Here is a 25,061-nt window from a genome sequence, read left to right as displayed (position 1 = left end):
CCCACGTCAAATGAGTGTGGAGACCTACCGGGGACTCTTCTCCCACCTAGGAAAAGCAAAGGTGGCTAGTTACATCCTTTCCAGAAACATTCTTATTACAGGGAAGAACAAGAGAAAAGTTACAGAAGTTAAAGACCACAGAAGTGATCTGTGGATCTGTCCACTGCTGTGCTAGGAAATTTTGATAGTTGATAAAACCCAAGAGGGGAGATTAGGACACTTGGTAATCTCTATAGCATGTTTTATACACCTGCCCTCTGAGAGGGCAGGAGTCAGGAATCCTAGGTTTATTTCCAGATTCGCCAGTGACTTCTGTGAAGCACTGGACAGTCTCAACTCCCTTGCCTCACTTTCTCCATCTTGTAAGTAAATCTTGGCAGCAGATCCTGTTTGCTAGGATCCCAACTTTTTAATCTATAAAATGCAAGGTTGTTGAAAAATACTAGTTATCTCAGTATTTATCAGTACTGCTAATTATAGTACCCAGTCTTATTCTTTATTTACTTTTTTCCCTTGGGGTACAAAAGAAATATGTGGTTTGGGAGGGAGCTTGTAGGATGGGGGGCTATGAGTGACAGAGGTGTACAAATTAAACATGACAACTGAGAGTGCCTTTGGGTTGGCAGAGCAGGGAGCAGAGGGAATGACCTATTCAGGAAGAGAAATGGAGTCTTGGGTCTTTGTGGTCATGGTAAATATGAGTCCCTCTCTTAGAACAGTGTGGCCAGGGGCCTGCCTGAGTTCCTAGCACTTGTGCTCCTTTCTGTACCCTCGGCACGCTCTCGAAGCTAACCTCAAAATACCCGTGGCCCAACTCTGGCCCACCCTTAAGGGTGTGCACTGCCTTTCAGAATGAAGGGAAAATCATATTCTAACAGTAGTTACATGCTAGAAGTGTACTTTGTTAGTACTGGAACTCAAGCATTAATGTGGTATTGAGAAAAGAATGTAGGACTGAAGAGAGAAAAGATACAGATTCAAGGCCTAGCAGTACCATTTAAATAGCTGTGTGATCCCAAAGAGAATCCTTAATCTCTCTACCCAATTGGTACAGTGGTGACAATTCCTAAATAAAATGTGTAAAAATGTTTTGTAAACTGTTAAGAGGCCAGGCAAATAGAAGAGATAGCTGTACAGCAACCATGAATGTGGGCCAGATTCGCCTGTCAGTTGCCCTTCTGCGAGCTGGCCGTGAGGAAGCTTTCCCCTAGCACTGAAGAAACACACAGGTAGATGATACCACCTCAGGACATGAAAAGAATCAGAATCACCTTTCCTGAACCTCCTTCATCTCCACTGTGTGTCTAGACAGGGGACAGGCAGAGGCGGCTTCTGACAAGTAAATATCCTTTTATGGGCAGAAAAGAATCCTTCGCTTATTATCTTATATTTTTGTATTGTCTCTGTGCCAGTGTTTTCATACCTGATCAGGCTTCAGCAGCCCCCTTGGGATCTTTGGTGGTGGGTGATTCATAGTTGTATCTGAGGCAGAAGCAGAGGGAAGGAAGAGGGTAAAATACTGATAAAACAGAGTTGTGAGGGAAAATGAGAGCCTCTGACTTATGTTCACCAGAGCAGCCGGATATAATCTGGAGAACTGTCATCACCTTGAGGATCCTGTTTCCTTCCTTTCAGCTTCCGTGCTTCTCTTGTACCCTCTGGGCCTGCACAGTTAAGCAGGAGTAACAACAGCAGGGGTTACTGCGCTCACCGGAGCGCTTGATGTCTTCAGGGGCTTCAAGTGACAAGCCTCGCGCACAAGTGAAGAATGTAACCCAGTCAGAGCAAAATACTAGAGCTTGAACCAGCTTACACAAAAGCACTTTAATTGATAGTAAACAATTTCACAAAATATATTTTTGTAAGAAAATGTCAACAATTAAGTAGTCTTTATAAACAGGTTTCTCAATTCCAGTGTACTTTAGACCCCTGTCCACTAACACACATGCTTCCCCAGTGTCCTGGGCAAATTCTTTAACATTCACTAGTTTTTAAAAGACCCACAGCAAATACTAATCCCCTCCTTTCACTCAGTATTGGGTTTTCACCAAACCTGAGTGAATCAGCTAATGGCAGTGATGAAAGATATGCCACTGCTTTGCTCTCATCCCCTCTGCCTTCCTGTCTTGTTCCCTTTGATCCTTAGTCCTATTAATAGACAATCTATAGGTAAAAGCTCATTCAAAACTATTTCTTGGTAGAAAACAATTGTTCATTTAAGTCTTAGACCTAAATAACTCAGAAGCGTAGGAGACCAGTAGGGTGCCTATTCTTGGCTTCATGCTCTCCCTAGCCTTGCTGCAGGAGATCTGAGAAGGGAATTCTGGCCTTTGTGTCATTCTGGTGCCTGTCCTCCATTAACAGTCCTTAATTTCTTGATTTTTCCTGAGGCACACAGCATTTGGACAGTCTTCCAACCCAGGTTGTAATCCTGTTTCTGTCACTAAACATGTGATTTTGGCCAAGTCACTGTATCTTTCTGGGCTTCAGGTTCTTTTCCTGTTAAAAAAAAAAAAAGATTAGGTTCTAAAACCCTCTCCCTACGACTAGAGTGTCACTTTCCAACCACTGCATATGGACTCCAACCCTTACTGTAATGTGATGGGACTTTACTGGGGAGAGGTGAGGATTGTATTTAAAATATCTGTGATCATCAGCCTTTCTTGTATTTCGTTTTTCAACAAAGAAAAACAAAAACTTGTCATTTCTAGTAAAACAGACATTTACATTCCTGTTTAGAGGGAAAAAAAAACCATCTCTCAGCTTGCTCCAGAGTATATTCAGAGAAGTGCAGGGTGGATTAACATGTGGCTGTTGTATTTGCATTATCAAAATATATATATATTTCAGCATGAATGTGTTTTTCAAAGTTTCTCCAGTATATTGTCAAAAAGATAAAGCTCCTGAAGTGGCTTAAATAAACTTTCTGCTAGCTTTCTTTATCAAGAGGGGAAAGAAGAATCTTGTGTCCAGACCAGATTAAACCCATATCCTGTCCTATGATGCAGAGACTATTCTGTACCCTCTTCACAGCTGCATCTCTCCCCACTCACGACAGCGTGCTTCCCGCTGGATTTTGTCCAATCATCAGGCTCATGGTTTCTGGCCTCTCATGCAGTTCAGGGACTGGAATAAAGACTTTATCATCTCTCTTTGGCACAACCTGTTTGAGTCATGCTGAGTTCCTGATGGTGTTCCTCTTCTCTCCTCTCAGCCCTAGTGTGAACTGCCAGACAGTATTAGAGCCCAGTAAAGATGTGGGAAGATGACCTTGACAGGTACGTGGCTGTGTGGCCTTTGACACAGATGTCTAGTGGCAAAAGCAAGCCAAGGCAAGGTGCCCTAAAAGGCTAGAGCAATATAATTCGGATATACCAAAAGAACCTCTGAACTGGCCCAAAGCTTCTCAAGGTTGTCGTTGGACAGGGACACAGTCACTCCTCTGGACCAAACACAGTGTTTACTCTCTGTCTTTGCCAGTCTTCTCTCTCTCCCCGAGAGGCCTGGGGGTTGCAGCCTTTGATTGGTTTGCAGAGACACAGTTCATGTCTGTCTAAAGCTGGCAGGTGAAATGTGACCCAGAATCAGCAAAGGAGTAACAATCCAGTCTGGCCTCTGCCACCGTGGCCATGATCCCACTGGCTAGAAAGACCCAAACAGTGTGTAAGAAAGAAGCAAACAGATCTTTTCCCAGTTAAACAAGGTTTCCTCTATTTTTCCCCAAACTGGCATTACTCCATCTTGCCAACCTCCAAATACTAGAGACTAGAGAATCAGGGCAGATACTTTTAGACCCTTTTTAGCTTAGCATCTTCCCAGCTCTTGGGACGCTCACTGGGGCCCTACTTGAACCCCTGGCCTTCCTTTCCCCCTGGATACCAAATGGCTAAAGGCTACGAATAGGGAATCAGGTGGCCAAGGAAGGACATAGACATTGGTCTTCCCTCTAAGCTCCTCCCCTTTGAAAAAATAACCTATCCCAAAGCAGATAGCCTATTTTATCAGAACTACTGCAGCCTGGGCCTGTCATGAAATTTGGGGCGGGGGGGGGGGGGGAGTATCTGGCTTTTTGCCCTGAAATGACCATTTTCATTTTCCTAAGCAGTTCTCCCTATCTTCGTAGTTGGTTCTAGGGAATTTATGTCCAAGAACAATAGAGACCATGGGCAAAGTTCAAAATTCCATACAGGATTCCCTCTTCTCAGAAAATTGGAGGAAATCTCACTATGCCCAGTCTTCAGGTGCCGTTTACCTGCTGAGCGCCCTCAAAACCCCTCCACCGGGCAGCATCAGCATTTTGTTTCCCTGAGATGCCACCAGAACCTGAAGGAGCACTGGGCAGCCCCGCTGGGAATACAGAGGAAGGGACACAGCAAGGCGTAGCTCTGTCCCCCGACGGTGAGAGGTTGCTGGGAATGGAAGGCCAGCCCCTCGGGCTGCCCCTAACGCACCACTGTTCTAGGCCTGTCTTACCTTGTGGCACAGGTACATGGGAATCTACCCAAAAGCCTCCCAACACTGAGCTTCGGCCTTTGGCAGTAGAGGCTGGATTAAAAACAACAACACTCTCAGCGACCTGCAAAGCCCCTGAGTTCCCTACGAAGTGGAGAGTAAAGCCTCTCCTTCCTGCTGTTTTAATCGATTGTCTGTTAAGATACCTCTCTGCTGACTGGGCCCCAAGAACCTCTGCCCTAAAGCTGCTCTTTCACACCGGATCTCAAGGGGATGCCCTAGCTTGGGTCTTCACCCCCAGTGTATCAGCTAAGCAGTGACAACAAAACTTTGCCTTCAGTAGCTGCCTGTGGATGTTAGCCCCTGCTGGGAACGGGAGGCCAAAGCAGCACTCAGGGAGCCTCTTCAAGGAGTGCCTTGGGGGGGTTTGCCAGGGCCCTTCCTGGGACTAAGGGTGTCCCCTTCTCTCTTCACCTGTAGATGGACCCTTGGGGAGACCTGTTCACACTGGTGTTGGGGGGGGGGGGGGTTCAGTCCTAAACTCATTAAGCAAATGCCAGGAAACTAGAATCCAGAACAATGGGTTCAAGGTCATGAATGACCTGTGTTCGTCCCAGGGGCTCTGGGACAGAGTGGGAATAAAAACTGAGCGAAGGGAGCAGGGAGAAGAAAGAGGATGGGACACTGGCAGACGAGGCTGGCATAGGAGACAGAAAAGGGGACCAATCCCTTCAAGTATCAGATCCCACTGAGACAGGATCTGGCCCTGCTCTCCCCTCCATCCTATCCACTGACTGGCAGCTTCACCCCCTGCCCAGGGCAGCTCTGGAGGGAGGGCACAGGTGACCGCAAGAGCATGGCATGGTGGGAATGAGCACTGGACCGAACGAAGGAATCTTTGTTTTCATCCTAACTCTTGTCACCCAGTGGCTGGGTGACCTTGACTTTACCCTCTTTAGGCCAGTCTGTGAAATGAAGGAATTCTACTAGCTCATCTCTAAATATGGCTCTTTCCTGATCCCCCAGCAGCACTGAGCTCAGGCACTAGTGGATTATTTTACGGAAGGATTCTAGACAGAATGTGTTCAACTTGAAAAATAAGGCCTGTGGGACTGGAAGGAGGGAGTCCTCCAAGTCTTGTCTCCTCCCCAGTCTTTCCCTCAAAGGGGAAGGATTTCCTCCCCTATCCAAATGGCACTTGAGGTGCTTCAGCTGGAGCTCTGTGCACTGCTGGAGGCCGCCCGCAGACCTGATTAGAGGTGTGTGTCTTCCTCCTCATCTAGGTCATCCTTGGTCAGGTTGTCCAGAGGGACGATCCAGCTGTCCCCCAGCTCCCCATTAAGGTTGACGACCTTTTTCTCCTGCATCTCTGATGAGGTCTCCATCACTTCCAATGTTGGATTGTCATGGTAACCATTCTCCACTGTCTGTAGCTCCTCTGTTAGTCGTTGCTATAGGAGATGACCCAAGGAAAAAACGAGTAATTTTTGAGGGAATAATGGAGTGAGAGTCATCTAGTGACCTGGACTGCTCCCTGGCTAGGTGAGTAAGTCCTCACCTAGTCCTTCCTCTGGGAGAGGCGCTAGTGACAGCAGCCATAGAGGGCCGCAGCCGGAATATAGCTTTAATATAACAGCTGTACCTATAATCCAGGAACTCCAATTTGGTTAATGTGAGTAGTAGGTGCTCCCAGAGGCCATCCTGATGACTGGCCAGCCTCAGGGCTAGTCTATGAACTCGCCCAACATCCTAAACTTCCCAGCGCACCTTGCCTTTGCCCGGGTGGCAAATCCATGAGGTCAGTGAAAATGGAGTTTGTTCTCCACAGTCCTCCACTCTCCTCTTGCCTCCATACCTTCCCACCAAACTTTACACTCCAGGCCCCTGCCTTACCCCACTGCATTGAATTGGGAAGAACTTTAAGAAAATTACTTTCATCAGGCCATGTAACTGAGGACCTCCCTAAGCCTGAGCAAGATGGGTACAGCAGAACCTACAGCCATCTCTGCTGCAGACAGGAGCTGCCGGAGATAGTGCTTCCTCTCCATCTTTACCCAAGATACAACCTGGGTTGCACAGTAGAGTCCCCGGGAAGGTTTTAACAAATATACTAATCCAGAGAGTCAGTTTCAATTGGTGTGCGAGGAAGCTAAGCATAAAGCTCACCAGTGTACAGCCAGGGTAGAACCATGGGTCTGCGTGGAATTGTAATGAGGGAAGTGAAAGAACTTCTGGTCAGACAGGCATGTTCAGGCCCATTTCTATCAGTGGGTCCTCAGAGCAGCTCTGCAAGGTGGGTATAATCCCCATTATGCAGATGAGAAACCTGAAGCTCGGAGACCATATGATTTGCTCAAGGCCACCCAGATAACAGGAGGCAGAGCTAGGGCTTAAACCAGGTCTTCCTGACTCCAAAGCCCATGTTCTTCCCATCCACAATGCTGCCTCTTTAATTTTCCATGTAAGTTTCCATTACCTATAAGGGACGGCCTATGCCTATCAGAAAGAGTCCGTGGCCCATTCACTTCTCTCTAATATGGGAACAATGGGGTGAGCATCATCTAGTGACCCGGACTGCTCCCTGGCCAGGGGAATAAGTCCTCACCTGGTCCTTCCTCTGGGAGAGGCGCTGGTGGCAGCAGCCATAGAGGGCCGCAACCAGAAGCAAGAAGGATGCCATGCAGACAATGGTGATGATGAGGGGCATGCTGAACCGGTCCTCAGTCTCTTCTGGTGGTCCTCGATCCCCCAACGCCATGTTAGTAACTCCCACCTGGCCGAGAAGGAGAAAGTTACGTGGCAGAGAACAGGTTCCGGGGCACCCTCTCTCAGAACTACCATTCATGTCTGAGCTCTTCTGCTTGGGGTTTGGTGGGGCCTGTTCCACCACCCTGCTGCCCCCTTATCCTCCTACCTTCTAGATACTTGCAAACTGGAGGTTCCTTGACAATGAGAGAGACGGTCGAGCAAGGTAACCAGGGACTTCAGAGGGACAGGCTCCTAACTCAGTCTGTCCCAGCACAGTGGGGCATCCACTTACCCCTTTTAGCGCATCCCATTTATTGTGCAGCAGTTCATACACATCCTTGGGAGAGAATCTTTCTGAGGGGGGAGAGGGAGAGATGCGGCTTCAGTGGTCTAGCTCAGAGTGACATGGTAAGGGACAGAGGAGGACATACTGTATCTCAATCTCCTGAGTGGTGTCTCTCTCTCAGGTGGCTGGGAGTTGACAACTGACCCATCCTTGTGGCTCCTGAGCAGCCACCCTCTGCCCTATTCCCACCCCACATTGGCCTCAATCCCCACCTTGCCCTCAACTCACTGCGAATAGTGACTTCTTTGATTTGCACTCCTGGGAAGTCTATAACAGGTGCCAGCCGAACACAGCACTCATCTTGAACTAGGCTGAAGGTGGCATTTGCCGCTTGGCACAGAAGTGTGACCAATTTCTCATTGAAAGGGCTTGCCTCCTGTTGTGGGGAGACCACAGGTGATTTCTCAAGGATCATGACATTAGCCAAGGCTTGTGGGGCTGCCCTTCGAAGCTAAGGTCAGATGTGAACATATTCCCTGCTCTAGCCTCAACTGGTGCCAGTCCCAGGCCTGCCAGAGTGGCGAGTGATGTGCTGTCCTCCTGGGCCAGCCCCTGCCTCCTCTGCCCCTTGCCGATCTCATCCCCAGGTCTCCTCCCACCGTTTATCTCGTCCGTGGTTGAACAATACCATTCGCCCTAGTGCTTCTTTCTCCCTCAAATCTCTTTAAGGATCATGACCTGATTGCCTGTTACCACCTCTCCCTGAGGAGGCACTGCCAGTGGGGAAGACACCAGTCCCACCTGAACCTGCCATTCACCAGCCTTTGGTGCTGAGTTCAGAAACCTCATGGGGGTGGGGTGGGTAGCCCTGACTCTCAGATCAAGTTTATCTATCCCAAAGTTGAAAGGTGTGCCCGTTCCCTGGGCTAAGACACTGAAACCATAAACAGGCTGACAGGGAGAAAAGCGAGGCCATCACTGAAGAGGGGAACTTGGGAGTACCTTGAAGATGCACATGAGAATATCTTAGAAGGAAGCTTTCTACATTTCTAAACAGAAATGGCCTGGCTGACATGGCTTTAAGGCTGAGAGTGAGGAAGCAAAGTGCAGGCTGCTTTTACCCAGTCCTGCCACGTCATCCAGAGGCACCCCAAACTGATGTTTCTCTGACCAGTTTTGGAGTTAAGGATACCAGGATGAAGAAAAGAACTCTTGGTATGGCCTGCCCCACAAACTATTCCTTGGGTTTCTACCTGGAATTTCCTTAGGCTTACTAATTTCGCAGCCTGATATCAGGTAAAGAGCCAGGGATTTCCTCTTTCCATTTATAACAAATGAAAAAAAAAAAAAAAAGCTTCTCATGACCAAACACACCCCTGCCAAGTTTCAGCCAAAAAGAGAGCCAGAGGAAAGCCTGGGCAAGCATCAGTGTGATTCCTGCCTTGTCCAATAAGCCCAACCCTAGGGGAACACTGCTCCCTTTTAACACCCCAGTCTATTTTTATTTTTAAACATTTTCTAATTGAGTTATAGTCATTTTACAATGTTGTGTCAAATTCCAGTGCAGAGCACAATTTCAGTTATACATGAACATACATATATTCACTGTCACTTTTTTTCGCTGTGAGCTACCACAAGATCTTGTATATATTTCCCTGTACAATCTTGTTTATCTAGTCTACACACGTCTGTCAGTATCTACAAATTTTGAACTCCCAGTCTGTCCCTTCCCACCCCCCGCCCCCTTGGCAACCACAAGTTTGTATTCTATGTCTATGAGTGTTTCTGTTTTGTATTTGTGTTTTTTTTTTTTTTAGATTCCACATATGAGCAATCTCATATGGTATTTTTCTTTCTCTTTCTGGCTTACTTCACTTAGAATGACTTTCTCCAGGAACATCCATGTTACTGCAAATGGCGTTATGTTGTTGGTTTTTATGGCTGAATAGTATTCCATTGCATAAATATACCACATCTTCTTTATCCAGTCATCTGTTGATGGACATTTAGGCTGTTTCCATGTCTTGACTATTGTAAATACTGCTGCTATGAACACTGGGGTGCAGGTGTCTTTTTGAAGTAGGGTTCCTTCTGGATATATGCCCAGGAGCAGGATTACTGGGTCATATGTTAAAACCCCAGTCTAAATGCATGCTTTTCTATAGTTCACATGGAAAATTCCAGCATGATGGACACTCAAAACAACTGCAGAAATTACACGTGGCCTCAAAGAATTATAAACCCAAGTTCACCATCCTTTAGAAACCATATCCTGTCCTAATTCTAGGGGTGTTTGCTAAAATAACCACTGACCAGAAGAGGGCAGCAGTGAGCCATCCATTACCAGCACTCCGCTCTCAGCTATTTACTAAGCACTGCAGCAGACATCCTGGGACTAAAGCCCTTAATCCTAGGGAGACTGGCAGTCTCAAGGCAGTGGACACACTGCTACTCTTTCTTTTATGCAAATGTATTCACACACGTGCTGACACCATCTCCCCCAAACAGTACAAACACGTATCACCCTGCCTGGAAGAAGAAACTGTTGACAATGGTTCCCCCAGATTAGAGGGAGGCCATCATATAAAACATGGACCAGGAAATATAAAAATATATAAAACCACAGACTATTAGAACAGGGAGAGCTAGGCAGACTAAGCCTCTCATTTTCAATTGAGGCCCCTGAAGCTCAAAGAGATCGACTTAACAAAGGCACACCCGGAGCTAGAAGCAAACACGAACCAGGACTGGGGTCTCCAGGCTCTCAGACACTGTGACGTGGAAGCCCAGGAGAGCTGGTACTTCTGGCCCTGCAGCAGCCCTGTGGGCGGGGCTTCCCTTAGTGAAGTCTGAACCTTGCTTTGTCCCTTATGAAGATGGAAAGGGACTACGTCCTACTAGGAAAAAACAATGGCAGGAAAATGAACACATCTCTCTGCTCCTTTCTAGAAAGAACACTTCATTCCCTTCTACCTTCTGTGACCCTGCTGCTAAAGCACATTTTGGGGTGTACATCAGGGTGGGGCTCAGATGAGCACGGTACTCACACAGCTAATGGGTGTCGAGAGGTTCAGGATGAGCATCTTCTCTTTTGGCGCTTCAGGAGACTCGCACTGTATCTGGAAGAAGCCACTGGGATTAATATTAATGGTCAGGCTCAGCCTGACTAGATCTTGTCTTTGACTCCTCCCTCTCTCCCTCCCTCCCTCCCTGCCTCCCCTGGGAGATCCGGGCAAGCTGTGGGCGTGGCCAGCTGGAGTTTCCGAGCCAGGTGTGTTATTGGCTATCCCACTGTCTAAGCCAGAGACAAGGGGTGAATGACGATAGCTCCTCACAGCCCCGCCAGGGACCCTGGGAAGGGAGGAGTATAAATGCTCTTCCCGGAGTCCCTTCTCTCCCAGGCTGGGCTCTCTTACCTTTGCCCCACGTACTGAAACTACTGAGACAATGGAAGGGGTGCTGGAGCCTTGTGAGGCAGTTGGCATCAACGGAGCGTTGGAGCTTGTGGGTCCCGCGACAGGTGATGAGGTCGCAGGTCCCAGTGAAGAGCCTGTAGGCTGCAGAGCCGCAGAGCTCCCAGTGACAGCTGGCATGTTGCTGGAGGTGTGCTGAGTGCCGGGTGAGGAAACCTGTGGTACTGTAATTGGGAAAATGAAGGTTATGAGAAAAGGTGAGTGGTGCCTTTAACAGAAAAGGAGAGTCTCTCTCGTTCTTAGTTTTCTGAGGTTCTTTAGTCTTATCCCCTACCTAGACCACCAGCTGAAGGAGGCAGGCTATGAGGAAGAACAGGCAGACATGAAGCCAGTCCCGTAGCATCTCACAGGAGGCGCAGACTGGATGAGCCAGTGCAAGGGAGAAGTAAGAAGAGGAATGATGATGTCAGCAGCAGAAGCTGGCATTAACTGAGCGCTTACTTCTTGTGAGGGTCCTAAGTGCTTCAAAGGTTACTTTCTTTCTTAATCCTCACAACAACCCTATGAGGAAGGTACCATAATTATCCCTATTTTATAAACAAGGAAACTGAGGCTCAGAGGAGCTCGATGAACTGCCTGACATCACGTGCTAACAAGCAACAGAACAGGGATCTGAATCCAGGTTTATCCAACTTGGAGCCCTTCCTCTTACTGCAGGATACGACCATGCTCTTCCAGTGTGGCCGTCTGCTGACCCAGCATGCACCCAAACTACCTGTGGAGTGCCTCACAATGCAGATTCTCAGGTTCACGCCAGAAAGTCTGACTCAACAGACCTGACATGGCTCATGATCTTGAGGCACACGATCCATCAGTGACTTTTGAAATTAATTTACAGGATTAAGACCAGCACTTAAGAAAAGTAAACGTTCAACTGGACAAGTCAAAACACTGAGCTCACATCAGAACACACAGCCCTCTTGCCTTTGCTCATCGCTGAAACGGGAAACAGGCTAAGTGTAGGTGGCGTGTGTTCATGACACTTAACCCACAGGGTGAATCTCCATCTTCTAGCTGAGCAACCATATAGAACATAAGTATTTGAAAGTTTTTCTGCTTGAAAAAAAAAAAAAGGCATTACTTACCTGATGTGGTCAGCATCCCCTGAGTTGTGACGGTGGGACCCGCCACTGGGCCTGAACTAGCAGCTGTAGTAATTTCCTTCGGTCCCTCGGAGGAGTTCCCTGAGGGCTTCGAAGGCACAGGGACCATGTTAGACTGGGGAGTGCTTGCAGGGGTGGTCAAGGAAGTGACAGCAGTAGTGGTGTCTGAGGGTTTACTTAGATTTTGAGGTTCAGAGGCTGTCTGAGTTCCTTCCTTAGTGGTCATGCTGCTTGTGGTCACACTGTGGTTACTCTGGGTTCCAGATCCAGTTGTGTCAATTGAAATTCCATTCTGGCTGCTTATGTTTTCAGGCTTCATAGAGACAGTGGTTGTTTTGGATTTAGTAGTGTTGTCTGAGTCTGCTTTGTCACTAGCTGTTGTAGTCGTCTGTTGCTGGACTGAGGTGTTGGATGTTACAGGTACGCTTCCACTGGCCTCTGATAAATACAGCGGTTTTTCGACGGATGATGAAACTTTATCTCCTTCGGTTTTGGTTAGACCCTCACTGGATGCTGAATCTCTTTGGGATACTTCTCCATTATCACTGGACAAGGCTGTTCACAAAGATAACACTGAATCAAGTTAGGGTTATTAGCTGAAAGTTCTCGCTACACTTCTCCAGCTCGTCCCTAGGATCCAGAGGCCTGGCTCCCACCCCTGCCATCTGTCTTGGCTGAAGGTCTTGGTCCTCAATGTGCCCAGATCTTTCTGGGCTTCAAGAAGCCTCTAAGAGGGAGGCTGAGAAGGAAGCAGAGGAAGTCAAGGGAAACCCCACCGAAGAGGAGGACTAAGCCACTAGTCTGGCTGCATGAGGGATGCTGCAGTAGCCTCTCTGCCCTCCCCGCCCGCCCCACCAGGAACACGCCTTGCAGCTTCCACAACCCACCGCAGAGCGAGGCCGACGAGATCACCTCTGCCCCCTCCTCCCTAGCTCCCAGACACATGCTTTTGCAGAATACTCAGACTCAACATGTATTGAACTGCCCTGTTCTAAGCATCCTGAGAGGGACATGCCTCTGTTCTCCTCGAAGTATATCTAGAAGGAGAAACTGACAAAGGGAAATTACACAAATTACTATTTAAGAACAATTGTGGGACGTGCTAAGGAAGAAAAGCATGGAGTGCTTTCACTGTGTCTAGCATGGGAGCTTAACCTTGTCAAGGGATCAGGAAGGAAGACCTTTTAGTGATGGACTGAGGGCCACTGTTAAGTGGCCCTGGGACACAATGGTAAGTAAAACATATAATCCATACCCTCAGGGAGCTTACGTTCTTAGGGCCTGAGACAGAGATTAAACAACAGACAGACAATTAAATGTCAAATCCTGGTGACTCCATGGAGGAAATAAACAAGGAAATGATACAGAGAGCAGGGGGAGGGGCCGTTCAGATGCGGAGGTAAGGAAAGGTATCTCAGAGACACCGATTAAGACGTGGAAGGGGTGGTTACATGCAACAGGGCTGTGGTTAAGTGTGAGGAAAAGTGTACCAGGCAGAAGGGAAGAACCCGCAAGTCCCCAAGGGAGGGAGAAGAGCTCAGAGAGGACAAGCACCAGAGCAGTTTCACGAGGGAGGCGGGCGGGAAGCAGAGCTCAGAAAATGCAGGGCCTTATCGGTAAACTGACGGTAACGTGTGGTCCAAACCACACATTCTTGAGAATAAAAGGAAGCCCTCTTAAAAAATCGTACCTAGGTGAAACGAGACATAAGACCACCCTCCTTATACCAAAAATAACTATTTGGGATTTTGTTCTAACCCCCCCCCCAAAAGCCATTGAAGGCCTTTTAGGAAAGACGTTTATAGGGTGACTGACAAACGTACCTCCTGCTGCTTTGCGGAGCAGAGATTAGGAGGCGGAAGAGCGTGGAGACGGGAAGCAAAGAGGCTGTACAGTCATCCAGATGAAACGGATGAACAGTTGGTGGTATTAAGTCATCGACACAAGAGCCAAAGAGGATGGATTCGAGACTGTATCTGGAGAATCAACCACTTGCTGAAGCACTCAGACAGGGGAAGAGATTCCCAGTTTTCAGAATGAGCAGAAGGGAGAGCTGCCGGGAGCCGGCCTCGCAGATGCTTGCCACTCTTCGGGGCCAGTCAGGATGGACATCTGCCTATGCTGGGGGAATTCCCCGCACAGCAAGACAGATGCAAGCACGGTTTGCCTCGTATTACAGATGCTGAAAATGCCAGATATTTGCTTTTCCAGCCTCCCCTGGGGCCAGAGCACAAGCGTGCACTCAGGTGCCAGGAATCAGCAGCCAGCGAGTGAAGAGGCAGCAGACTCCAAGGACTCTGATGGCAGCCGCGGGGGGATCACGCGCTCCAGGGTGAGCCGGGGGGAAGGTGATGCTACAGCGAGTGTCCACAGCCAAAGCCATGGCACCCAGTGGCTGGCCTTGGTGAGCAGTGCTGGTCTCTTCAGACAAATTCTATAAGCCTGACCTGGATGATGCCAAAGGTAGCCCTAAATGTGGTCTCCAGCAATCCCAGCTCCTCCAGAAGCTAGACAATATCCAGTATCTTTCACATGTGTGAGCGTGCACGCACACACACACACTTTGCTACTGAGAATCAGAAACTTGTATCAGGAGTGGTTGCAGGCAACAGAAATTCAAGGATTAGTTATTGGGCCTTCCTCCTGGGGTTAAAGGCAATCGGAATTCTGCAAGTATGAAGGGACGTGACTTTACTACCCTGGCATCTTATGGGGAAGCAGTCACATTGTCACCTATTACCTAGAACGAAGTGCCCATAAAGTGGCTCTGGCAGGGTTGAGTCGCCACAGGAGGACATGCAGGGCACACATTAAAAAAAAATGGCATGTTAAAAAAAAAAATCAATGTAGTGTTATGTTTTGTCCCTGGTTTTTCCTTCTTAGTAGTTCATGAAACAATAAAAAAAAAAAAACTACTTCTTATAATTGATCATGTCATAGTATCATTCTGGCAAAAAAAAAAAAAAAAACAGTTTGCAGAGAGGAATATCAGCATTTTTGAAAAATTAAGGGATATGGAGCGCAGTGGTTACCTCTTACTCTGATGAATAGTTTAAAACAGGGTTTCTCAACCCCCAAATGGTTGACATCTGGGGCTGGATTCTTCTGTGTTACGAGAGATTGTCTTACGCATCACATGCTGTTTAACAGCATCCCTGGTCTCTATCCCCAGGTGCAAGTATGACACATGTCCCTCCCCAGCTGTGACAACCAAGAATGTCTCAGATATTGCCAAATGTCCTCTGGGGGAGACAAAATCACCACCATTGAAAATTACTGGCTTAAAGAAAGGGAAGGACAAATTCTAACTCCTAAATCCTCCTATCAAAGCACAGACTGAAAATCAGAGATTTTTCTGTGGTTCCAGTAAAGGAATCTCTTAACTGCTTGCAGCGGAAAAGCTGAGACCACAAGACAAACTCACAGGTTTGATCCCATGAGTTGCCAAATTACCGGGTTACTTTAATTCATACTTTGAAGCAGGTCTTTTATGTAAAAATTGGACCTTGAGAAGTGGAATGGTGACAGGATGCAGATGAATCAATCGGAGCATCCATGAATCTCAATCTGCAGTGTAACTCACTTGTCAGAAGACTCTACCACTCTTCTCCTGTCTGGAGATGCCGTTCCTACCCAGCCTGAAAACCCTCTGTAACCTGCCTTGAGCTCCCTGGCACAGAGAGCCATATCCCCTCAGCATCTCCACCACTGTTCATTTTTTTCCAAACCTGTAGTGACAGTCCGAGACAGGCCAAGAAAGACAAATACAGAGTCTGACCCAGACAAAGACTTACCCACTAAAAAATGCCTGCAAAGGCTCCAGCAAACATGTCTGGTTACACAACATGGGGGCGCTACTCCAAAGGGATATACTCACAATTTGGTATCAAGCTGAATTTATCCATATGGGTAGGCCTGCCAGGGATTCTGGATCAATATGCTCACTCAAGCAGCTAGCCATTCTAGTTGTTTTCTTAGGTGGCTGACTGAAACCCGGACTCAGTCGTACTCCACATATTAAGTAAAGGTACCAGAAATTCCGTGGAATAATGAACAGGAAGAAATCTAAAATCTTAGGGAGACGGACGTGTTACGTGTTAGAGTGGTTTATCCCGTGTGATCTGCTCACTCACACTCTCACTTTGGTCCTTAAGAGAGCACAAATGACACGCCCTTCACCAAGGCTCGGAGAAATACATTTTGTGAGTTCTAAGATGCACATCTTTTCATGTCTCTGAGATGAGGATGTACTATAAATCACTGTAGGTCATACTTTGACAGTGTTCTTTTCCCCTTAGCGGTTCATAAAATACAAGTGCATCTGATCCTTGATGGTGTTGCGGAGTTCGATTGAATCTGGGACCTTGTTGAGGGGACTAGTAGCAGGTTCTGAGAGACTGTTCTGGTTGCTCTCCATCACCCAGGTGTGCTAGGAGGAGATGCTGCTGCTTTCACTGGGGATGGGGACCAGGTTCTCTGGGAAGGAGAGGCACGAACAGAATTTCATCTCCGAGGTAAAAGGGGGGAGCGACATGGTAATGGGCGGCAGGACCAGCTGGGTCATCTGAATAGTCTAATGAAGGGGATTCTGGACAGCGGCTAAAAATCTTGTGGCTTTTTAGGATCAAAATGGATGGGCAGCCCACTAAAGTCCTACCTCCAGGCCCAGCAAACTGAGACCTGTGTTGAGTCACCACAGTGGAGAACACATCCAGTTCCCAGAACTGAATCTTTTCACAGACTCAGGGCACCCTGAATGAAGTGTGAGTACTTTCCCAAGGCGGCTGTGACAAATGACCACAAACTGAGTGGCTTAAAAAACGGAGTGGCTTAGAACAATGTATTCCCTCATGGTTCTGGAGGCTAGAAATCTAAAACCAGCAGAGCCATACTCCTCCTGAAGGCACTAGGGGAGAATCTTTACTTGCTTCTTCCTAGCAATCTTCAGGGTTCCTTGGCTTTTAGTGATGATCATGCCGATCTCTGGCTCCATCATCACATGGCCTTCCTCCCTGGGCCTCTGTGTCTCTCCTCTTACAGGAACACCATCCCTTGCATTTAGGGCCCATCCTAATCCAGTATGATCTCTTCGTAACTTGACCACATCTGCAAAGACCTATTTCCAAATAAGGTCACATTCACAAGTACCAGGTATTGGAGAACAGGACTTGAACATATATTTTGAGGAGGACACACTCACCTCATAATCTGTTCCTCCCCCTTCACTTATTTCGCTATGAAAATCAGGATCCTTCATTTCAACTACTAAAATCAATCCTGTCTGCTTTAAACACAAAGTGAATTTATTAAAAAGATAATTAGTTAGCTAATAAAAATCACTTGAGATGGCTAGAGAATCACGCGTAAGTCAGAAACCGTGCCCAGAACTCTTTTCCTGAATTCCTCTGCTGAGCATCCCTCCCACCACTGCTGAGCAGAGGCTGCTTCAGATTGCAGCACTGACCCCATTAGTACTGGATACCGGATTTCATTTCTGAAAGATCTGAGTCTTTAGGGATGCTGTCAGTAAGAAGTCTGTCCAGTTACTTTTATGACTAGACACAAGAGGACTAGGAGGCACCCCAGGGAATCCCCAGGTTCCATCCATTTCCCTCTCTGCTTCATTATGTAGCAGCATGTAGGAATCACAGTAACAGGAGTAAATCTCAGAAGGTTAATGCTCGACTTATTTTGCCTTAGAATGAGTTCCTTGGTGAAGCCCTGTGCTCTCTGAAATATCATGATGATACATAATGCATTCTGTAAGTCCAGGGACAATGCTGCTGACAGATTACGGAAGTGGAGAAAACACATTCAGACCCAGAGTGCATCTGTTTTGTTGCCTACCTACATCGTGGCCACTTGCTCAGGAGCCCACAGAGCAATCACTAGATGGATGGAGACAGAAACTAACTGACAGGCACGAAAGGTCACCTTGTCCATCTGACTAATGAGAGAGACAAAAATTCTGACACTCCAGATCTATCACAAGAAGTCCAAACACATGCCTCTTGCATAAAATTCCTTGCACTGATCCTCCACTCTTGTTCCTTCTAAGTTCCTAACCATCTACCTAAAATCATTAGTTGCTGCCTAAGAATCTGGTCAGACCCTCACCTCAGTGTAGCTCATCTTCCCCACTCCCCCCACCAAAAACAAAAAGCAAACAAACAAACAACCATGAAATGTACTCTTCAAAGTTGTACCCATTGGAAGAAATTTCTTTCTACACCATCCTTCAGGGTCTCCTCTAAAAAGGGCCATTGCCCCACGCAGTCCACTCTGGCCTGGCTCTAGCACGTTATACACATAAACATAACTTAGCTTCTTCATTCCTCAGACACTTGATCACAGAAAACTCTCTTTGAGCCCTTAGGTGTGAGTTGGGGGAAAGATGATGGTGTGGCGGGAACAGGAGTGCTGGGGTGCGAGCCACACTGCAATTTACATGCATCTTTCTTTAGGGCCTGCTCAGATCTGGTCCTGTATATACTCTTCAACTTAATCATGGAAAGCTGCAAAATAAACCCAAAGAAAAATAGGAAAAATGAGATAAGATAAAAGCAGAAATCAAGGAAAGAGAAACCAAAGGACAACAGCAAATATCAACAAAGTCAAAAATTGGATTTTTTTGAAAGGCTAATAAAATAGTACAGGCTTGAGGTTGACCAAAGGGAAAAATTACCCAGAAAGCCTAAATGTAACATATGAGATATAAAAACAATAACAAATATTTATAGTATACGCCATTATGAGCAAATGCTAATAAATTTGAAGTAGATGAGAGACAAGATTCCTAAGAAAATACAACTTACCAGAGTGACTCAAGAAGAAATAGAAATGATAATTTGTCCCATATTCATAAAGAAACTGAATTGGTAAGTTACTATTTTTCTCATAAAGAAACTCCAAATGTGGATTCAAGGATCAAATAATTCTAGCTCTTCGTGAACTTTTCTATGGCATAGTCTGTTCTGCCATAACATGTGTCTGTAAAAAGAATTAGTGCACATGCAATTGTCAATCAACAAAACATGAAAAGTACAAACCAAAGAAAAAAGATGGATAGATTTGGCTTCATCAAAATGAAGAACCTGGGGGAGGGTAAAGTTCAAGTTGTAGAGCGCATGCTTAGCATGTATGAGGTCCTGGGTTCAATCCCCAGTACCTCCTCTAAAAATAAATAAACCTAATTACACCCCCTTCCCGAATACACACAAAAATGAATAATCTGTTTATCAAAAGAAACCATAGGACTTCATTTAAGCCAATGAGAATAAAGAGTTGGAAAGAACTTTGCTCCTCCCCTTAAACAAGAAAAAAGCTGGAGAAACAGGGAAAATTAATGACTTTTCTTGAACCCATTGAAGAAGTGAGGTCATGGGCAAACAACTAGCCTGAAAAGTGGAGACAGGCAACCCCTGGGAGAACCTGGACTCAAGCATTTGACATGTGGGGCTGAGTTTAGTAAGAAGATTAAAGCAAAAGCAAAAAAAAAAAATTGAAGTACAGTCAGTTTACAATGTTGTGTCAATTTCTGGTGTACAGCATAATTTTTAGTCATACATATTCATGCATATATTCATTTTCATATTCTTTTTCATTACAGGTTAACACAAGATATTGAATGTAGTTTCCTGTGTTATACAGCATAAACTTGCTGTTTATCTATTTTATATATAGTAGTTAGTATCTGCAAATCTCAAACTCCCAATTTATTCCTTCCCACCCTCTTCCTCCCTTGGTAATTACAAGTTTGTTTTCTATGTCTGTGAGTAAAAATGTTTAATAAATTGCTAAAGGCTGAGCATGCGCTGGTGTGAAAGTGTGAAGACCTGAGAGCTGCAGACATTGAAAGGTTCACACCTTCGTGTAGGCTCCCCCTGCCTCCCCTGCTCCCCACCAAGAACCCCACCAGTGGCTATGAAGGATGCGGAAGGATGCCCGGGGAAAAGGATGCCCGGGGAAAAGGATGCCCAGGGAAAAGGATGCCCAGGGAGAACCTTGAGAAAGTTGCCCTGCGGGGCTGGCTGAGGGAAGAAACAATACTGACTGCTGAAACGCTAGATACTCCCATATCCCTTGTGGGAAAAAAAGCCTTACTTTTCAGAAGAACTCAGCAAAACGTATAGGCAGAGGGCGCTGGGGAAACGCACCACAGTGGGGAGGAAAATGGCCAATCAGTGAAACACTGCCCAGATTCATCTCCCTACTTCTGCTAGGAAACAAAAGCATTCAACTGCAGGAGAAAGGTAAAAAAAGGACAGCCTGAAGGAAGTGGTGGAAATCCACTGCGGCTGGGAAAGGGAACAAGAAAATAAAAAAGCTCTTTACCCCTGGGAGAGGGCAGGAATGCGTGCTAAGGCCAGTGTAACTTGTAGGAAAGAGACAGGAACACTGGTGAAGGCCACACCCGCAAGCCCCAGGTCCCAGTGCCTGGGAAAACATCAGGGAATGTCCTTTTACTCTGCCACTAACTCAAAATGCTAGCAAGTGTGAGGTAAAAATAAGTGGATTATAGCTGCAGGGAGCTGCCAAAAACAGACTCACTGGGAGCAGCAAAAAGGGAAGACCCACAGGCAAGCAGAGAGATAAGCAGAGCAGTCACCTGAGGAATGTGCAGCCTTCGGGTACATCAAGGTTGAAACCCAGCCCAACTCCTGACTAGATTAGCACAAACCCTCACACTGAAGACAGAGCAGAAGAAAAGCCATGCTTTACATGACCACTCATCTACTCTCCGTCTCTGTGTGGAGTTTGCCTCTTCTGAACATTTCACATAAATGGCATCACACAGTGTGTTTTTCATGACTGGCTTCTCTCACTCAGTATAACGTTTTTACGGTTCACTCACGTTGTAGCATGGGTCAGTTCTTTATTTCTTTTTACTGCTGAATGTTAGTCCATTGTAGGGATAGACCACATTTGGTTTAACCATTCATCAGTTGAACATTTGGGTTGTTTCCACTTTTTGGCTACTATAAACAGTGTTATGAATATTTGTGTATAAGTTTCTGCACAGGTTTCTGTCTTGGGTTATACCTGGGAGGGGAATTTCTGGGTCACGTGGTAACTGTAGCATTTTTAGGAACCGTCGAACTGTTTTCCAAAGTGGCTGCACCATTATTACACACCTACCAGCAATGTATGAGGGTTCCAGTTTCTCCACATCCTCCCCAACAATTGTAATGGTCTTTGTCATCATAGTCATTTAGTAAGTATGAAGTATCTCATTGTGCTTTTAATTTGTATTTCCCTAATGACTAATCAAATATATATATATATATATATATATATATGTAAAATATTTTAGAAGAATACATTGTGATCAAGTGAGGTTTGTCTCATGGCTAGTTCAGTATCTGAAGATCAATCGATGCAATTCATCTTAATAACCATGAAATAAGAAAAACCATATGATCATCTCAATATATGCATAAAAATCATTTGACAAAATTCATCATTCATTCATGATAAAAAAAAAAGTTCTCAGCAAACTAAGAATGCAAGAGTACTTTCCTAACCTAATAACTGGTATCTCCAAATAAACCTACAGCTAACATCATACTTAACAGAGATTGAATGCTTTGCCCTTAAATTTGAGAACACAACAAGGATGTCCTCTCTTACCACTTCTACTGCACACTGTACTAGAAGTTCTAGCCAGTTTAACAATGGAGAGAAAAAACATTTCTTAAAACTCAGTAACAAAAAGATAACCCAGTTTGTTAAAATGGGCAAGATATCTACAGGGAAAAATTGCCAAATGGCTAAAAAGCATATGAAATGATGTCAACATCTTTAGTCATTAGGTAAATGCAAATTAAAGCTACAATGCAATGCACTTATTAGAATGGCCAAAAACAAACTGACCCCAGCAAATGCTAAACAGAGACTCACACATTGCTAGCTGGAATGTAAAACAGTATAGCCACTTCAGAAAATAGTTTAGCAGTTCCTTTTAAAGTTAAGCAAACAGCTACCATGTGACCCAGCAATTCCATTCTTGTGTGTTTACCCAAAAGAACTGAAACCTTGTGGTCACACAAAAATCTAGATGCAAATGTCTGTAACAGCTTTATTCATAATTGCCCAAAACTGGAAACAAACAAGATAACCTTCAACAAGTAGATGGATAAACAAAGTGATACATCCAAAAAATGAGTAGTTAGCAATAAAAAGGAATTGATTCACATAATATGGATGAATCTTAAAGACACTGTTCACATAATATGGATGAATCTTAAAGACACTGTAAGTGACCAAAGGCAAAAGGCTACCTACAGTTTTTGATTTCATTTATATGATTTTATGGAAAAGGCAAAACTATAGGGATAGAAAACCAATCAGTGGTTACCAGGAGTTGAGGGAGCAGGGAAGAAGTGACTTTTAAGACAATGGAACTGTCACATATGGTGCTGGGGTGATTTGTTGAAACCCGTAGTACCCCCTAAAGAATTAACTTTAATTTGTGCAAATTCAGAAGGAATAAAAAAAAAATTAACTGAAATGTTCAGAAAATCCCAGGATATAATGAGGACTATGAAAATAAATTCAACTATGTTACAAATGTATAACATAACTTCACTGGAGGGATGAGGGAAACAAGTTCACCAAAGTAACTAGAAAATAGTTTTTTGACTGCATACTGCACGGGCAATGACAAAGAACTATATGTAATAAACAGCGTGCTCTAAATGGTACAACTGTTTCTCACGAGGGTATGGGTTATCAATTTTAAACCTACTTTACTTGTGTTTTAGGGTTGGTCAAATAAGTAAATAAATTATAAATAACACGAGCCAGAGTTCTCACTGTTGGAGAAAGAATCTTGTTACAAATAAGCAAGGTGGGTGGGGAGGAGGCTAAATGAACCCTGTGATGCTTAATTAGCAAGAGATGCCAGTATGAATTCATGTTTTATATTTGTAGACTGAGATAAAGAAATATACAGATTCGTGAGCATGCGCGGGCTAGTATGCAAACATGTACTTCCTAGCTCTGTCCGCTGGAGGGTCTGGAAACAGCCACAGGCCAGTAGCATCAAGTACACCCAGCCATTCTCCAATAAAACGAACCCAAGCTCCTGGGAGAGATGATGCCAGGGCCGACACAGGGAAAATGCCAAATGAGCCTGGAAAACCTTACAATGTCCGAAAGTAAGGAAGTGCTCAGAAAAACAAAAAGGAAAACAAACAGAAAGTGGGCATGTCCAAAAGATGTGGGAACCAGCCTGAAAGGCCAAACCTGGTACAATCTGAGCAACAAAATTAGAAATATTGGATTGGAAACCAAAGAATAAAATAAATCTCCATGAGTCCATGCTGGCAAATGATTAATAAATAAATGGAGGAGAGGAACAAATCACCCTTACAGAAAAATTTCAAGAAATCATAGATACCCTTCCCACCTCCAAGAAGGAGGTATTCTCCCCACCCCTCTCTGACCAGGGCTGGTCTCAGTGACTCTTAGGATGGAAAGGGACAAAGAGTAACGTTACAACGGAGAAACCTAGAAGACACATCATCTTAACCAAATAATCAAGGTTAACATCACGACAGTAAGTCATGACCAGTGATCAGTCATCACTTCCCCGGATAAGATGTGATGAAAAGGGCCCTTCGCCTCTGTCATCTTCTTTCTAAAAATACATAACTCCCGTCTAACCATGAAAATCATCAGACACACCCAAACTGAAGGGCATTCTACAAAATACTCAGCTAGTGCTCTTAAAAAACCATCAAGCTTATGAACCAACCAAACAAACAAGCAAACCAAAAAACTGAGATACTGCCATAATTTGGGAGAGATGAGACAGATATAATGATTAAGTGCAATGTGGTATTCTGGAACAAAAAAAGACCACTAGTAGAAATACTGGTAAAATATGAATGAAGTCTGTAGTTTAGGTAATAGTATTGTACCAGTGTTAATTTCTTAGTTGTGATAAATGTAACATGGGTATGTAAGATGTTCATATTAGAAGATGAAGGAAAGGTATATGGAACTCTTCATCATCTTTGCAACTTTTCTGTGAATCTAAAATTATTTTTAAATAAAAGACTTGAAAAAAAAAAAAAGAAACCAAAAGGGAAACAAAAAAGAATTGAGAGAAGACAATTGCAACATTATGTAGTCATAAAAGATTAGTACCCAAAACATACTTTTAAAAAACTTCTATATGTAAGAAAATAATAACCCAATAGAAAAGAAGACAAAAGAATAAACAGGTATTTCACAGAAAAAGTAGCACAAATAGCCCTCTGAAAATGTTAGTAATTAGGGAAATGCAAAATCAAGTAAGAATTATTTCATATCCACGAGACTGGCGAGATTTTTTAAGTCAGATAATAAGAAGGCGTAGCAAAAATAGGGAGTCGCGTCAATTGGTACAAACAAGTTAGAAAAGAGTATGGTGTCACCAGGTAAAAATAAAACATGCACGTATCTTCCAGTCTACAAGCTGACTGAAGAGTGAGTGGTAGGGAAAAAGCTTGTGTGTGTAGATAACCTTTTATCAGACGTTAGTTACGAAAAGGAGCAGAGAAACACAGCAGTTGCTGGAGGGAGCTGGATAGGCAAGAAAGTTTTGCTTTTCTTTTGGAAGGTAGGAGATCCGAGAGCTGATAAGAATGCTTCTTTTGTTCCCTCTCCTTAAGATGCAGAGGGATACAAACTACTATATACAAAATAGATACGTATGGCACAGGGAACTATATTTAATTTCTTGTAATAACATATAATAGAAAAGAATATGAAAAGAAAATATGTGTGTATATGTATGTATAACTGAATCACTTTGCTGGACACCTGAAACTAACACTGAAAATCAACTACACGTCAATAAAAAATTTTTTTTAAAAAATAGGTAAACAACAAGGTCGTACTGCATAGCACAGGGAACTTATATTCAATAGCTTGTAACAACCTATCATGAAAAAGAATTCTATGTATAACTGAATCACTACGTTATACACCAGAAACTAACACAGAGCCACT

General features: G+C 44.9%; 1 protein-coding gene across 1 annotated transcript in view; it reads right to left on the bottom strand.

Annotated features, from left to right (window-relative positions):
• Nucleotides 1-1,809: 1,809 nt before the first annotated feature.
• Nucleotides 1,810-25,061, bottom strand: part of PODXL (podocalyxin like) — a 46,206-nt gene continuing 22,954 nt past the window's right edge. The window contains exons 3-10 of the mRNA XM_064487801.1: nt 12,045-12,617; nt 10,903-11,123; nt 10,534-10,605; nt 7,775-7,922; nt 7,493-7,554; nt 7,058-7,225; nt 5,702-5,903; nt 1,810-3,642 (exon numbers count right to left, since the gene is read on the bottom strand). Coding sequence (XP_064343871.1) covers nt 5,706-5,903; nt 7,058-7,225; nt 7,493-7,554; nt 7,775-7,922; nt 10,534-10,605; nt 10,903-11,123; nt 12,045-12,617 — 1,442 coding nt within the window. The 3' untranslated portion in view covers nt 1,810-3,642; nt 5,702-5,705. The remainder of the gene's footprint in view (nt 3,643-5,701; nt 5,904-7,057; nt 7,226-7,492; nt 7,555-7,774; nt 7,923-10,533; nt 10,606-10,902; nt 11,124-12,044; nt 12,618-25,061) is intronic.

The sequence above is a fragment of the Camelus dromedarius genome, chromosome 7 (assembly GCF_036321535.1).
Source record: "Camelus dromedarius isolate mCamDro1 chromosome 7, mCamDro1.pat, whole genome shotgun sequence".
Lineage (NCBI taxonomy): Eukaryota > Metazoa > Chordata > Mammalia > Artiodactyla > Camelidae > Camelus > Camelus dromedarius.
Note: the sequence above shows the minus strand (reverse complement) of the source record. Positions and strands in the feature narration are given on the sequence as shown.